General features: G+C 42.0%; 1 protein-coding gene across 4 annotated transcripts in view; it reads right to left on the bottom strand.

Moving 5' to 3' along the window:
• Nucleotides 1-13,657, bottom strand: part of CACNA1D (calcium voltage-gated channel subunit alpha1 D) — a 347,874-nt gene extending 334,217 nt beyond the window's left edge. For 2 of the 4 annotated variants that reach the window (XM_003789392.2, XM_003789391.2), the window contains exons 1-3: nt 13,215-13,398; nt 10,977-11,286; nt 7,122-7,227 (exon numbers count right to left, since the gene is read on the bottom strand). In XM_003789392.2, coding sequence (XP_003789440.1) covers nt 7,122-7,227; nt 10,977-11,286; nt 13,215-13,281 — 483 coding nt within the window. In that variant the 5' untranslated portion in view covers nt 13,282-13,398. Of the gene's footprint in view, nt 1-7,121; nt 7,228-10,976; nt 11,287-13,214 lie in introns of all 4 variants that reach the window. The other 2 variants (XM_003789390.2, XM_012804921.1) reach the window with 2 other exon arrangements.

Raw genomic sequence — 13,657 nt, 5'->3', positions numbered from 1 at the left:
CCACTCCCATCCTCACAGGTGGAGGAGGGTGTAGCTGACTGACACCTCAGGCAGTTCCTCCTTCATCCCTATCTTCAGTTATTCCCACTGTTTCTTCCTCCCACCCAGCCAAACACCCTTACTACTCACAGGAACACTAGCTGGGAAAATTTCAATCTTACCTGAATTAAAGAAGAAAGACCCCTTCCACCACTTTCCTTATCTCTATCACATGAGCACAACAGGACTTGGGGACATACCTTGTGACTGCTGATGGCAGAGCTCCCAGAGTCTGGGAAAGGCAGGAGGCAGAAGTGGGGATGCTAACATCTATTCCTGGATCACCTGCTAAGCCCCTCTGCCCATCCCCTGCAGGGCCAGAAACAATCCCTGACACGCTCCTCAGCACACTCATCCACTGGCAGTAACACTGCACATAGTTCTTCCCTGTACGCCCAGCCACCAGAACTCTAGAACCTCTGCAATCTCTCAGGAACTTTGTTTGGTGAGGAGCTGATGGGGGTATGTTGGGGAGTTCCCCACCACCACCATATTTGATGTGACCTAAGTGTCTCTACTGCTGGGCATGTTGTCCATTTTGTGTCAGATAATCTTTTTATTTTATAAATAGTTAAAAATTAAACAAATGCTAATGGTGATAGTTTTTAAAAAGGTTAACTACCCACCAGTCTGCTACAGGCATCTCTGTTTCTCACAAAATCATTTTTAAAATACTGAATTTAAGCTGATTTTTTAAGCTGATGTTAAGAAAGAAATACATCTCCCCCAAATGAGCTGAGAAAAATGTACATTTAAGGCAACCCATGAGGCTGACCTGCTAGACAGTATTCAGGCTCTAGCCTCAGAAACCTGAGGAGCAGGGTGCAGGAATGAAATCTTGACGGCATCTTTAAGTCTCCTTTCCAGCTGTGACTGATACCGTTTCCACCCTGACTTTTCAGTTAACTGAGTTTATAAATTGTGTACATACACACACTTTTTATTCAGCTATAAGCCAATCTGAGTGAGTTGTGCGTTTCTGAAATTTATAATCCAAAGACTTCAGGCTAATATTCTAATATTCCCAAATAACCTTATGCTAAAGGTAGTCTCACTTGTTAAAGAGTCTGAGCAGGGAAGTCCACTGTACAAGCTATGATTACAAAACTATAAGAGTTCATTTTTAAACAAACCAAATAAGTGAGGACCCCACCAAAATTCTTCTTAAGGAACTTTTAATAGTAGCAAATCTGAATTCTTTAAGAGTTGAATTTTATTTTTAAAAAACTGTCAATAATCAAGGTAATGTCTCTTCAATAAAAGATCAGGCTAGGCAACCTTGTTTTTGCCAAAATGCAGCAAGACTTAAGTGAGATGTAATTATTTATATAGCTAATAACTGGTTCATACAATAATTAAGTAAATTAGGTGGGGGATATATTAACTAGTTTGATGTAAGCATTCCACGTTGTATAGGAAATCAGCACATTGTACCCCATAAATGCATTAATGTATACATGATCTATGTGTTTAAGGCTTAATAAAAAGCAAATAAAAACCTATTTTAGGTCTAAAAAAATAATAAATAAACTGGTGCATATTTCACTATTAGGAAACCAGCTGTGGGCAAGGTTTTACTACACAAGTCCATCAACTCTGCTCATTTCTCTGTTCTCCCTCTACTAATCTTAACATAAAATGTAACTCATACATCTGCCCAAATAGAATCAGTCACAATGTTACTTATGTACAACAGGGACTACAGAAGCCAGCTTATGACTTAGGGATTCACAAAGTATCAACAAGTACTTGTCTTTCGTCTCTCTGTAAGAAAGAGTTAAATTTGCCAAGACAGAAACATAAAATCCTAAAATTAAAGGCAAACTCTGACAGGCATTTCCTGGGATTTCATTAATACTAAACAATGAAACTCAGCCTCTCAGGCAAATATTAATCATTAGCCAATTGTTGAAAATTAACTAATGATCTATAAGGATATACTATGGAGTCCTTGTATGGTCATTCATTTATTTATTCACTCATTTGGCATGCATTTCCTGATGTGCCTCCTGTGTGCCAGGCAGAGAGTTAAGTTCAGAAAGCTATAGACCTAAATTAGATTCTAGTCTTAGCCTTTAGAAACTCACATTCTAGTTTCATCCAAAGTCACTTAGCTAATAAATCAAAAAGCTAAGCTCAGACCCCAAAGCCCATGAACAGAGCCACTCCAAATCATAAAACAAGGCATAAAGAGGCTGGTATCTATAAAGAGGAGAGTTTACCATGCTTATGGGAGTCCGAGGGACAGCAAGTACTTATACTTAGGCAGGTGGGGGTGGGAGGCAGGGAGTGGCCAAGGATCAGAGAACACTGGATGTAGGAGGCAGAATATAAGCTGCCCTAGAAAAACAGGTAGAACCTAGGCATGCAGAAATAAGAACGCTCAATTCAAACAGAAAGACAGTATTGATGACGCATTCAACTAACACCCACCCTTATCAGCTAAGCCCAAGGACCCAGGTTACAAAATTGTGTTTCTGGTATTACAATTTAAACCATCGTATGCAAAAACTGGAAAATGCTAAACCACATGACAATGCAGATACAATGAACTTGTTTTTAAGCCCTACGAACACTATAACACTGGGATCTCAGGTATGGAGAAAAAGCAATCAAAGTAGACTGTTCATAGCATTTCTAGCCATTGTACGGCATCCAGGCCTGCAGACAAGTGTCCCACCCAGCACTGCTTCTCAGATCAACTGCTCCTCTGGGCCATAGAACTGCTAGACTACTCAGCTCTGAAACTCAGCTCTGAGGGGTCCTTCAACCACAGGTGCATGACAAGAATCAGAGGCCCTAAACTTTGCAGGAAAAAAATGCTTGTATGACTTCCCACTCATTCCTAGCTAAGGAACTCCAGGGAGCCCACAGAGAGACCTACCACCCAAGAAATATCCTAAATATGGTTCAGAGGAGGGAATGGGTAAGCTGCTTCTCCCCAGAAAGCTACTCATTTGGCAGTCATCAACAACACATTTACTGAACATCTACTATTATTGCACCAGGCATGATTGGGGATTCAGAAAGGATTCACTATGGCCTGGCACAGTGGCTCATGCCTACAGTCCCAGCTCTTTGGGAGGCCAAAACAGGAGGACTGCTCGAGCCCTGGATCAAGTCTGCAGTAAGCTATGATGGCACCACTGCTCTCTAGCCTGGCTAGGCAACAGAGTAAAACCAATGTCTAAAAAAGAAAAAAAAGGTTCACTATGAACTGTATTCTAAAGATGCTTGGTAAGATAAAGATGTGCATGCAAGTAACCAAAACATAGGGCATTTTATATGCAAAATGCCTCAAAAAAGGGTCATATAAGATCATTCCTTCGGATCAGCATGAGAAAAGCCCTCATGGAAGAGATCTAATTTGAGACTATCCTTGAGCAGCTGTAAGGGGAATGATGTGTAGAAGGGGTAATGGAGAAGCAGCAGCATTTCAAACAGAGACGGCAGTGGAGGAAAAGCCAGAAGGAGGGCAAGTAGGGGAGGGGCATTTAAGAACTCAGAGAAGAGGGGCTCTGAAGGAGAAGAGTAGGGAGAAAACCCCAAAAAGGTTACACCAGACCAAGGTGGACCTAGCCACAGGGCCTGGTCTTTCCTCAGATGGGCAGTGGGTAGCCTCTGAAGCCTCAGGATCGCTCTCTAGCAGAAGGCTCCTGATGGCAGTGTGAATGGAAAGGCAGGAGGGGTAGCAGAAGCAAAATGTTAAATGGGCTAAAAACACAAACAAATGGGTCTCAACAAGACGAGAAAGCAGGCAGGAAAGGGGTCAAAGACTGTTCCTTCAGCACCTGGTATGATGGGCACTTAGCTATATAAAGGGATAGAGAGGCAAGGCCACGGCCCTCACCACCCAGTCACGCAGTGCTGGTGTAGAGATCAAGGAAGTTCTGAATTGGCAGACAAAGATCTCCATTTTGGACATTTCTAATTTGAGGCAGTTCCACACTCCAGAGAACAAGGAGGCAGCCTTGGGAGGGAAAGTACCAGGCATAAGCTGCACAGACTCAAAACTATATAGTTTGCTTATGAGAAACTGAAGTTTGAGATGCCAAATAATATGTTTTTCATCACAGTGAACTTCTGTATCTGACACTCGATACAGAAGTTCTCCCTCCTCTGTGCTAAGAAGAAAACAAGTGATATACACTTTTAATAAGTGGAGTGGAGGAAATACCAGTACTGCCTGAACAAGGAGGGATATTACTGTGGGAACTGAGTGGCCCTTTTTCCATGACTTCAGCCTCAGCTAGTCCCTGCAAGTCCACAAATGAAACCTGCAAAGAAAGTTGAGGTTTTTTATATTTAAAAAAAAAAAAAAAAAAACTAATCCTGGGAAAACTTGCTATACCCCCAAGTTAGTCTCCAAATCCCAAAGGTATTAGAGTTACACACAACCCAGACCAAACACACATTGACTGATGGGGAAGGCCACATTTCTTACCCATCAGAAGTAATAATTTCACTACAAATGACCAGACAGAAACATCATCTATTAGGTTGGTCCTGCACCTCACCCTAAGTGCTCGGCATACACATTTCCCACAGAGTTATCAAGCAAAGAAAACCACCAGCAGTCTGATACATGCAGCTTTGCAACCCATAACAGCCTCTGCCCTTTGTTTTGCCATTCACATTAAATGAAAGGTATTTACTACAGATGAAAAATAAGCTTCGCTCAGCTGCCTCTAAACCGACCCCAAAAATAGAGCAATTACTTTGGTACAAATTGGGTCAAATGTATTAAAAAAACACCCGGTTCCCTGGTGGGAAGACCAACATGGCATGGGACCTTGCTAAGAGTCAGAAGGAGATCCACAAAGATCTTCCCTTCCCACAGTGGGAAAGGAAATATTTAAAGAGTCAGGCAGAATATAAACTCATTTAGCCATGTGACCATCCAAGTGAAAACAAGACACAAACTTAAATGCCATGAGTTTCAGAATACTAAGAGGTCAAAGGAATATGCACTGGGTTTTAGAAAGGCCTGCCAAACTAATACACTGCCCAACCTCCTTAAAAAAAAAGTCCAGTGTTTAAGAATTTTCAAGAGAAGATCCACTGTGGAGGGGTTACAAGAGGGAAGCAAAGAGACTTATCCATTTCCTGTATTTTATTTCCTCACTTCTTACATGTGAAAGCCAAATGCTCTGACAGCACTTATATTAGTGCCCCTGAATTTCTCTAGGAAACAAATCAGACTATTAATTGGCTTACACATGCAGCTACATTAATTATTCCATTGATCTGAATTAATCTGCCTTTCTGAAAGGTATTTATTTTCTAAGTTTCTTTAATCATGTTCTCTTGAGCTACAAAAAGCAACAAACTGGGTCGCCATCCATGTCATGAAATTTGGTAACAAGACTAACACCATCTGTGGCCTATACTATCTAGGATGATCTATCTCCACTGATGGGAGGCTTTTCACTACTCTGCTTTTCCTTTAAAACTGTCATCTAACACCACGTGTCTACAATGAAATCAAAAGCTATTTAAAATGTCCAAAATTACACAGATAATTTCTGGCATAGCATAAATATGTACATACTAACCAACAGTAAGTGTTCATATGTGTAACCAACTCCCATAGATAGTTGTATTTTCAGTAGCAATATCCAAAATCTTTTTTAATTCTCTAGAAATCAAACTACCAAATCCCAAAATACAAATAGACATCATGTTATATCTGCAATATGCCACAACATTTTATATGTAACATGAAATCCTATACATAAACCATTAAGACTTATTCACAAGAACCTAATTTCACTATCTTCAGAAGCCAGCTGAGCTCTCCCACACTAGGTAGATCCTAGTGTTTTTGCCTTTACAACACTCACTCAGTTAAGAACATCCAGCCCTGCTAAAATACAGCTTCAATATGAGAAACCAAAAACAAGTAAAACCAATGAAAAGAGGAAAAAGTAAAACAGAGTTTCCTGGTATCTAGAACCAGCTCCCTTCACCTATCATCTGGACGACCTCCAATTACAAAAACCTGATCCTTGCAAGAAGGATGTTGAAGCACCAAAAAAAAATCCTGAAATGGCTTCTGAATCATCAAAGAAAGATTACGGAATGTCAGAGGTAGAACAATCCTAGTGATCTTCTTATCCAATTCCCTTAATTGCCAGGTGGGTGAATGGCAATGCAGAAAAGGTATGAGAAATGCCCCAAAATACAACTAGTTGACAGCCAAGTGTGACAAGCTCCTAGTCTCAATCTAGTAGTCTTTAGTGGCTGTTAAGAAAAAAGAAAAAAAAAAAAACAAGCAAAAACAAAAACTGTATCAATCTTTCCCAAAAGAAGTTCCCAAAAGAACTAGTTCTATAGTTCTATGATGTTAAAGTCTTCTGCCAAAAAAATGTTTAAAGACTCCATGACCAATTACTTTTAGGGACTAGCTGAGTTAAACAATATAAAACCTGTTTTCTAAACTGCAGAATTTCCCAGAGCTTCTACTAAGCTAATGTGCACTATAAATCTTTAAGAGGACAATAAAATATATGAAAGTCTCCTGATTTATTTAACCATACAATCATTTTAACCTGGGATATTTCAAAAAACTAGCACAGGAACTTCAATACCATACCATGTTATTCTCCAAATTATGATCTATGTAGATCTATTAGTTATGTTGTATTCCACTTCTCTAAAAATTAATAGTTCATGTTCAAATCTATGATAATTCTCTACTTACCATAAAATTGACCAAAGTACCCACCACTCCCAAAAAACACTGGATTAAAAAAAACAAAGCTAATATTATCAGAAAAGAATGGTAGATAGCAAAAGCTTACATGGAAAGAAAAGTTATTTTAAAAATCTGCTACAAATCTCTTCCATAAAAAGTCCACACCTATTTATACAAGATTCATGGTTTTAAACACTTTCATTTAGTACAAATCTGAGAATACAGGTCAAAAAAATAAAAATAAAAACCACTGTTGCAAAGCTCCAGGGAAATATCACATGCATAGCTGTAAACTTCAACCACCCAGAAGGCCAGCTGCCAGTGTGAACATAGAAGCAAATGATAACCATACACCAGGACAAGGAGGAACTCTAGGGACACTTACCAAGTTATGATTTGTTGAATTCGAATCATCTTCAGGGAATGGGATGTAAATAGCTAAGGCCACACAATTGGCAAAAATAGCCAATAATATAAATATGTCAAATGGTCTGAAAAATTTTGTTAAGGTATATATGTGTTATGCAAACATAAATCATTTCCCTCATCACACTCTCAATCACACCACTTTTGAATCACTTTTAAAATGAAAATGACATACATAAATCATATTTCAACTGGCTGTTGTGACTAGCAGATTTGCAGCAAATATAATCATCAGTGGTCATCTCATAGTAGATACTCCTATCATATGACCTCTCCGTGTCCTTCTCTTCTCTTGCAAGGATCACGTTACACTCATTCTTCTGCTGTACATTGTGTATTAAAACCTAAAAGTGCATCCAATTAGGGCTCTATATGAACTAGCTTTCTGCTTCTTGTAGTTTTAAAAGAAAATAAGGGCCTTACTAAATTCCCGGCTGTTGTAGACATAAAGAAGTCATCATGGGATAAATCTGTTTTCCACAGATCCTTGCCTCCATGTGTTAGAGCCATTTTCTCAGGGGCTATTCTTGGTGGTGTTAGTCTAAATCTTCTGTCTGGATTGGGGTAGGCCAAGTCACTAGGACCTTCTTCATTACACCTGTGACTTTTTCATGGCTATTCCACTAATTCTGACAATGGAATAAACAAGGCGGGCTTATATAAACAAGGCAGGCTCCCTCCTCTTCTTTCTCTCCTACAGCAATCAGTGGCTGTAAGTGTTCCAGATTAAGAGATGGACTGGAGCTTATTTATAATGTGCTGTTACTGTGCTCAATTTGTAAACAACTTAAATTTTAAAAAGCCATAAGAAATCCGCACCACAAATTTTCAATGTAAATTTTAATACTTTTAAATCTCGGAGGCCTGTCTGGAAGAACCACTTTAAGATCAATCTTCAAAAGATACTTGCTTAAACATTCTGGTGTTATTAAGAGACACTGTCAAAACTGGGAATACAAAATTTGACATCTGCCAAAGTAACTGTTTTTCCTCTTTTGGTTTTCAGTCTTTCCAAATGCAAGGTTTAATAGGCACCAACCTAATGCGCAATTCCTGGGCTTGATTTTACAATAGTGCCATGCACAAGAGGAAAGGCCACCAATTTAACTAACTAAGGTAGTTAGTATTTGAGGATATGACCAGACTATTCTCCATTCATCCTGACGCCCTTCTGGAAAATCAAAAAATGCTGTAAAGAACAAATACCCTTTATCTCTCTGGAGCAATCTTGAGTTTCATAAAACTTCAGCCCCTTGAAGAGTTTTGATAACTTACTGAAATAAGGAAATGAACAGCATTATTCCCTTACTAATTTTGATAGATTTGTTTTTAAACTCATCTAGTATTACAAAATCTTTCATCCAGGGATCCAACTTTTACACACCGTCAGAGTCCCCTTTTCATTTTTCCTCTTAGCAGGTTGCCCCCCCCCCCCACAATTTGAAAAGTCAAGTGGGGTCCCAATGTTGTTCTTTATAGAAATACACCTAATCTCCCTTCCCTGGTAACTATCTTCCTATTTAATTTCCCAATGACAAATCAGCAAATCTGAGAAACACTAACACTATTCGTGAAGGCTAAATATAAGGTGTATTTTCTTCTTCATGCTGTTTCAGTCTCAGTCTTCCAGTTCAGGTAGATACCATCTCTCTGCCACAAGACTTTTACAAGCGAAGCACAACAGAGCAGTAGAGAAACAGATGAGTCTGGTCCTGACGATTCCTCCTGATAAGGAGAACATCCCTCACTCCCCCATAGTGCAGGACACCCTGCCTTGCCTGTCTATACAAACAGACTAGAATCTTGTTTTCTCAGTGTACACTGGGCCTGATAGAGCTGTCTTTGGGAGAATTTTTAGAACCTGGTACTTGAATTGTAAGGTAACTGTCATTTAAAACAACAAACAAATGGATCATATACTTCTTAAGGATCTATGTAATCTACAAACTGTACCATTTATAAGAAGCCCTCTCCCTGAATTGGCAGCCACATCCCCTAATTCCTGTACACACACATGTGTCTGGCAACTCAGAAAAGAGAGATAGCAGTGTGATGTAGGAATTTGCTCTGTACACATAAATTGCTATGTACCAATTACTGTGCACAGAGAGAAACAGCATCAGGCCTCCCACCTCACTCCACATAAAATTAATGACCTCAATGAGAGGGCTCTGCTTACTCAGAGTCATGTCAAGCCAACCTAAAGAGGAGATATTTCTGGCAAAGTGCAGCTTCTGCCCATGACTCCAGCAATGCCACTGAGGCACATTCTGATTCACCTAATTCCCTCCTAGCCTGACACAAGTGTTCTGTTCTCAGACTGAAGAAGAACTTAAACAGAAAATGCACACACTCAACCCCAGCTGTGTGAGAGACACCGTAACTCACTCTAGAAAAGAGACATCTGTTCTAAAAAGAAAAAGTACATGAAAACCCCTCAAATCCTACCCTAGCATTTGGCTGCTCTCTCCAAAACCTTTCTAGACAGTTACCTCATTTTAGCTCCTGTCCACGAGCAGAGAAAACAGCCAGCTAAGACAGAGGGCATGCATATAGCTGCCTAGCTGGGCACTCAAATTATAAAGGGATTTCAGCTCTGCTTTCTAGCTGGCTGACAATCTCTTCCCTTTCTGTTGTACCCCCTCCATCCTTTTGTACCTGGTGGGAGAAGCCCTACATTTCACAACCTTTCCTACAGTTAGAACATGCTCTAAGGCCCATGACAGCCCCAAATATACTTCTAGAGAAAGGAAATGCTTTATTTTAACCAGACTAGTGAATCATCTGACTAATTAAAAAGCCATTTGCTCAGAAAGCAGGTCTCAGTCATCCTTTTCTGAAGAATGGCAGTAACTGAAGGCTGGCCTCCGGTTTGGGGAAGAGAATAAGCCAGCAGAAGTACAATGGTTTTCTAAGATCTGGGACGTGACAACCATTCTGGGGCATTTGGAGTTCAGTTTTAAAAATACAAAGGAGACACCCAGAAATGCAACTCCAGTCCAAGGACATAGACAGAATTTTTTATAAAGGCAGCAACTGCAAATTCCTCCACTGAGAGGGCTGTTCTATAACTCATAAGGGCTCAGGAGAAAAGGCACATATAAACCTCTTCCCTCACAGGCTCCCCCCATGCTCACATTTCAAATGCTTTTTTGGAACTTGTCAAAAGGAAATTCCAGGAAGTCATAGCATTGATCAGCCAAAAAAAAAAAAAAGAAGAAGAAGAAGAAAATAATCAAAATCATCCCCTCCCTATGAAGTGTTGATATCTGTAGCTACCTGAACAATTAGAATCACCAAATGTCAGAGCTAGAAGCAACTTAGCATTAATTGTAGTTGCAGAAGCAAATTTCAAACACTGGAATGAGAAGATTCTACTAAAGGTCAAAAATGTATTAACTCTCCGTAGAGTCTCATATGGTCTTTTTTTTTTTAATTGGGATATCTTATTTGCAATAGGTTCTATGCATACCACTGCCCAAAAACAACAGTGCATTTAAGCCAGCCATCTAATGTCCAATGACCAAAGGTTGGTTTCACATTTTAATTATCTACCACTCTGGATTGTCAAGCTGTCACTCCATCCCCCACCACTAAACACACACACACACACAGACAATAGGCTAAATATACCCACCGAGCCACCCCTCTGCAACCTAAGGAGATAGGAAGGTATGAGACCCCTTATATACAGCTTCTTCTATTGCTCACATTCCAGACTACTACAGCACTGTGTCATTTCAGAAAGCAAATCCTTTTAAAGAACATATGGTGAAAGAGAAAATGAGAAAGATTTCCCCCCAAAAAAGGATACTTCCATTCCACTATACTAATGCAGGCTCTTCGGATGGGGTTATTGAGTGATAAACAGAAAAGGGCGCGGGCAGGTCGGCTGTTGGACGAGTTACCCTGTTTTTTGCTCTTAGCGTATTGCTGACGTTTTCTTTGGGAGAGAGATCCTACAGGTGGGGGTGCAGAGGTGCTCATAGTTTGGGCAGCCTTGGCCTGTCTAGCAGCATCGATTGCAGCTTGCCAAGACAGGACAGTTTGCTTGGAGCTATTCGGCTGAGAAGTTGGTCCTTCACCAGAAAGAGGGAGTCTGGTGCCTCTTGCATAGTTTGCCTCTAGAGAGAAGGAGAAAAAGAAAGATTTTTTAAAAAATGATAATCCAGTGTGCCTGGAAAAAAGCAAAGGTTGTCTTCCATCAGTAACAGGGGATTCATTCCCATGTATCTATTTTGAACCTCATGTCCTTTTTTCAGAAGCAGGGGTTTGGTCAACCAGAGGTCTACCAGCTTTGGTCTAAGTGTCAATCACACCCGATCGTTGCTGCATCATACCCAAAGGGGTTAATACTCCTTCACTGCCATGTCTTTTCATAGGAGTCTTTCAGAACATTTCTTCTGACAGACTGAGGTCATTCCCACATTTATTCCGTATCTTCTCTGAATTTTAAAACCCATCTATCTCTAGTGAGTTAACATATACGTGTACAACAGCTTTTCTCTAACATAACTACCACATCACCAAAAAAAAAAAAAAAAGGCAGCACCAATAATTCAATAGTCTTAATCATTTTCAAGGTGTTACTCCAACATCTTTCCACAGCCACAAATGCATTTTTTTCAGTATGAGGGAAAAAACTCCTCCACTGGCACCCAGGCAATACCAAAAACCCCATAACAAATATCTAGATTATGCACTGACACTTCCTGCAAATGAAAATTCATGATGCTTGGGACTCATTTCCTCCACAGGCTTCCGAAAACAGAAAACATCTTTAGGGCTTTTTTGCATTTTAAATTGCAGCAGGAGCAGCCAAGCCAGCAACCAGAGAGACAGACAAGTCAGTTGGCCTGCACCCCTTCACCTAGGACAGACAGGCTGGATCAGGCCAGGGGCCCTCAAGGCCTCAGCAGAAGCATGTGCCTGTAGACTACCTTTTAGGTGTACACAAGACATAAACCCAAGGGGCCTCCGTGTGTGAAGCTTTGGGTCAGTCCACCCCCTAAGCACCTGCCTGCCTTCTGCCACAACCTCCTTACTGAAGCAGAAGTCGAAGTGAAAGAGGTGGCAGAGAGGTACAGGGATAGGCGTTTGCAAAACCAATTATTGCTAAGTAAAGAGTCAAAGCAAGCACAGGTTAGCCTGCCCAGCAAGCCTGAGAAGGGGGCAAAGAGGGCGGGCAGCAGGCAATCAGCCCAGGGATGAGTCGTGCCAAGCCTTTCCCTTGGGGAGTGCTCACCCGGAAAGGCTTCCAGCCCACCAGGGTTTAGGGGCACAATGATCTCCAAAGAGAAGGGCTGGTCAGGAGCTGCTCCAGTCTCCCTGGACCCAGCCCCCCACCCCCACCCCGGCCGGCATGCAAACTGCACGTGGTGGCCCGGCCAGGGCTGGGGAGAGCAGCCCCACAGCGCCTGCGACTCCCCGGGCATTGCTAGGTTACCGACGTGTGCACAGCCGGCGATGGGAGCGGGAATACTCGCTCCACCCGACCCCCTTCCCCCAGATACCGAGACTGGGCCTCCCCTGAGAGGGAAGGGGTGTGCTTCATCCACCCGCGTGACGGGTGAAACCCGGCAATCCTAAAATTTTCCGGATGCCACCAGGGACCTTCTCTAGTCAATGAGGGGGCGGGGAAGGAGGGGAAGGAGAGGAGAGGCTGGAAAGGGGGCTCTGGCTGAAGACTAACAGTCCCTCTTCCATCGCTCCGGGGCGTTGATGGAAAGTTGAGCCCGAGGACACTGAACCCGAATCACCTCGACTCGCCGCCCCTCCAGCTGCACAGTACTCCACATAGTCAACGGCCGCCCCCACCCCACAAATGCAGAATTAACTCTGACATTCAGGGCCTGAAGGAGAAAACGGAGTGGCAGTCACGCATCTCCCTTTCTGTGTAGATGACACGGAGCTAGAAGCGCCCTCTCTCCAACCCCCTCAACCCACCAGCGCAGCGGAGACGTGGGGGTGGGGGGTGGGCAGAGGGGGTGGGAAGAGGAGGACCATGACAGGATTAGATTTGGCAGTGGGTGCCCAGGCTCTGGCTGCTCACCGTTCGCGTGGTCCGTTTGCTGCTGCCGTTGATGCTGCATTTTTTTCATCATCATCATCATCATCATCCACGAACATTTATTGAGCGACTACTGTGTGCAGGACACTGTGCTGGGCGTTGGGGCGGGGGAAAATGGGTAAGGGGATCACCAATAGGTAGGAGCCACGGTCCCTGCCCTTATTCTCGTTTCAGCAGGGGGTGGGGAGGAACGGGGACAAATAACAGAAAATAAGGATAATTTATAAAAACCGCTCGCCACCCAAGCTCCCTCTTTTTCAAAAATGGAGCAAAATAAACTTTTTAAAAAAATAAAATCAGATGTATATATTATCTTAATAATATATACATATAATTTTTTGCTGCAAAGGAGAATTGGCTTGCTCTCCTCCTCTAGCGGAGAGACGCCGCGGTGATGCCGACCCGGCCGCCGGGGCCGCTCGGAG

The sequence above is a fragment of the Otolemur garnettii genome, unplaced genomic scaffold, assembly GCF_000181295.1.
Source record: "Otolemur garnettii isolate 467f Iridium unplaced genomic scaffold, OtoGar3 scaffold00032, whole genome shotgun sequence".
NCBI classification, from domain to species: Eukaryota; Metazoa; Chordata; class Mammalia; order Primates; family Galagidae; genus Otolemur; species Otolemur garnettii.
This window is presented reverse-complemented; position numbering and strand designations above follow the sequence as displayed.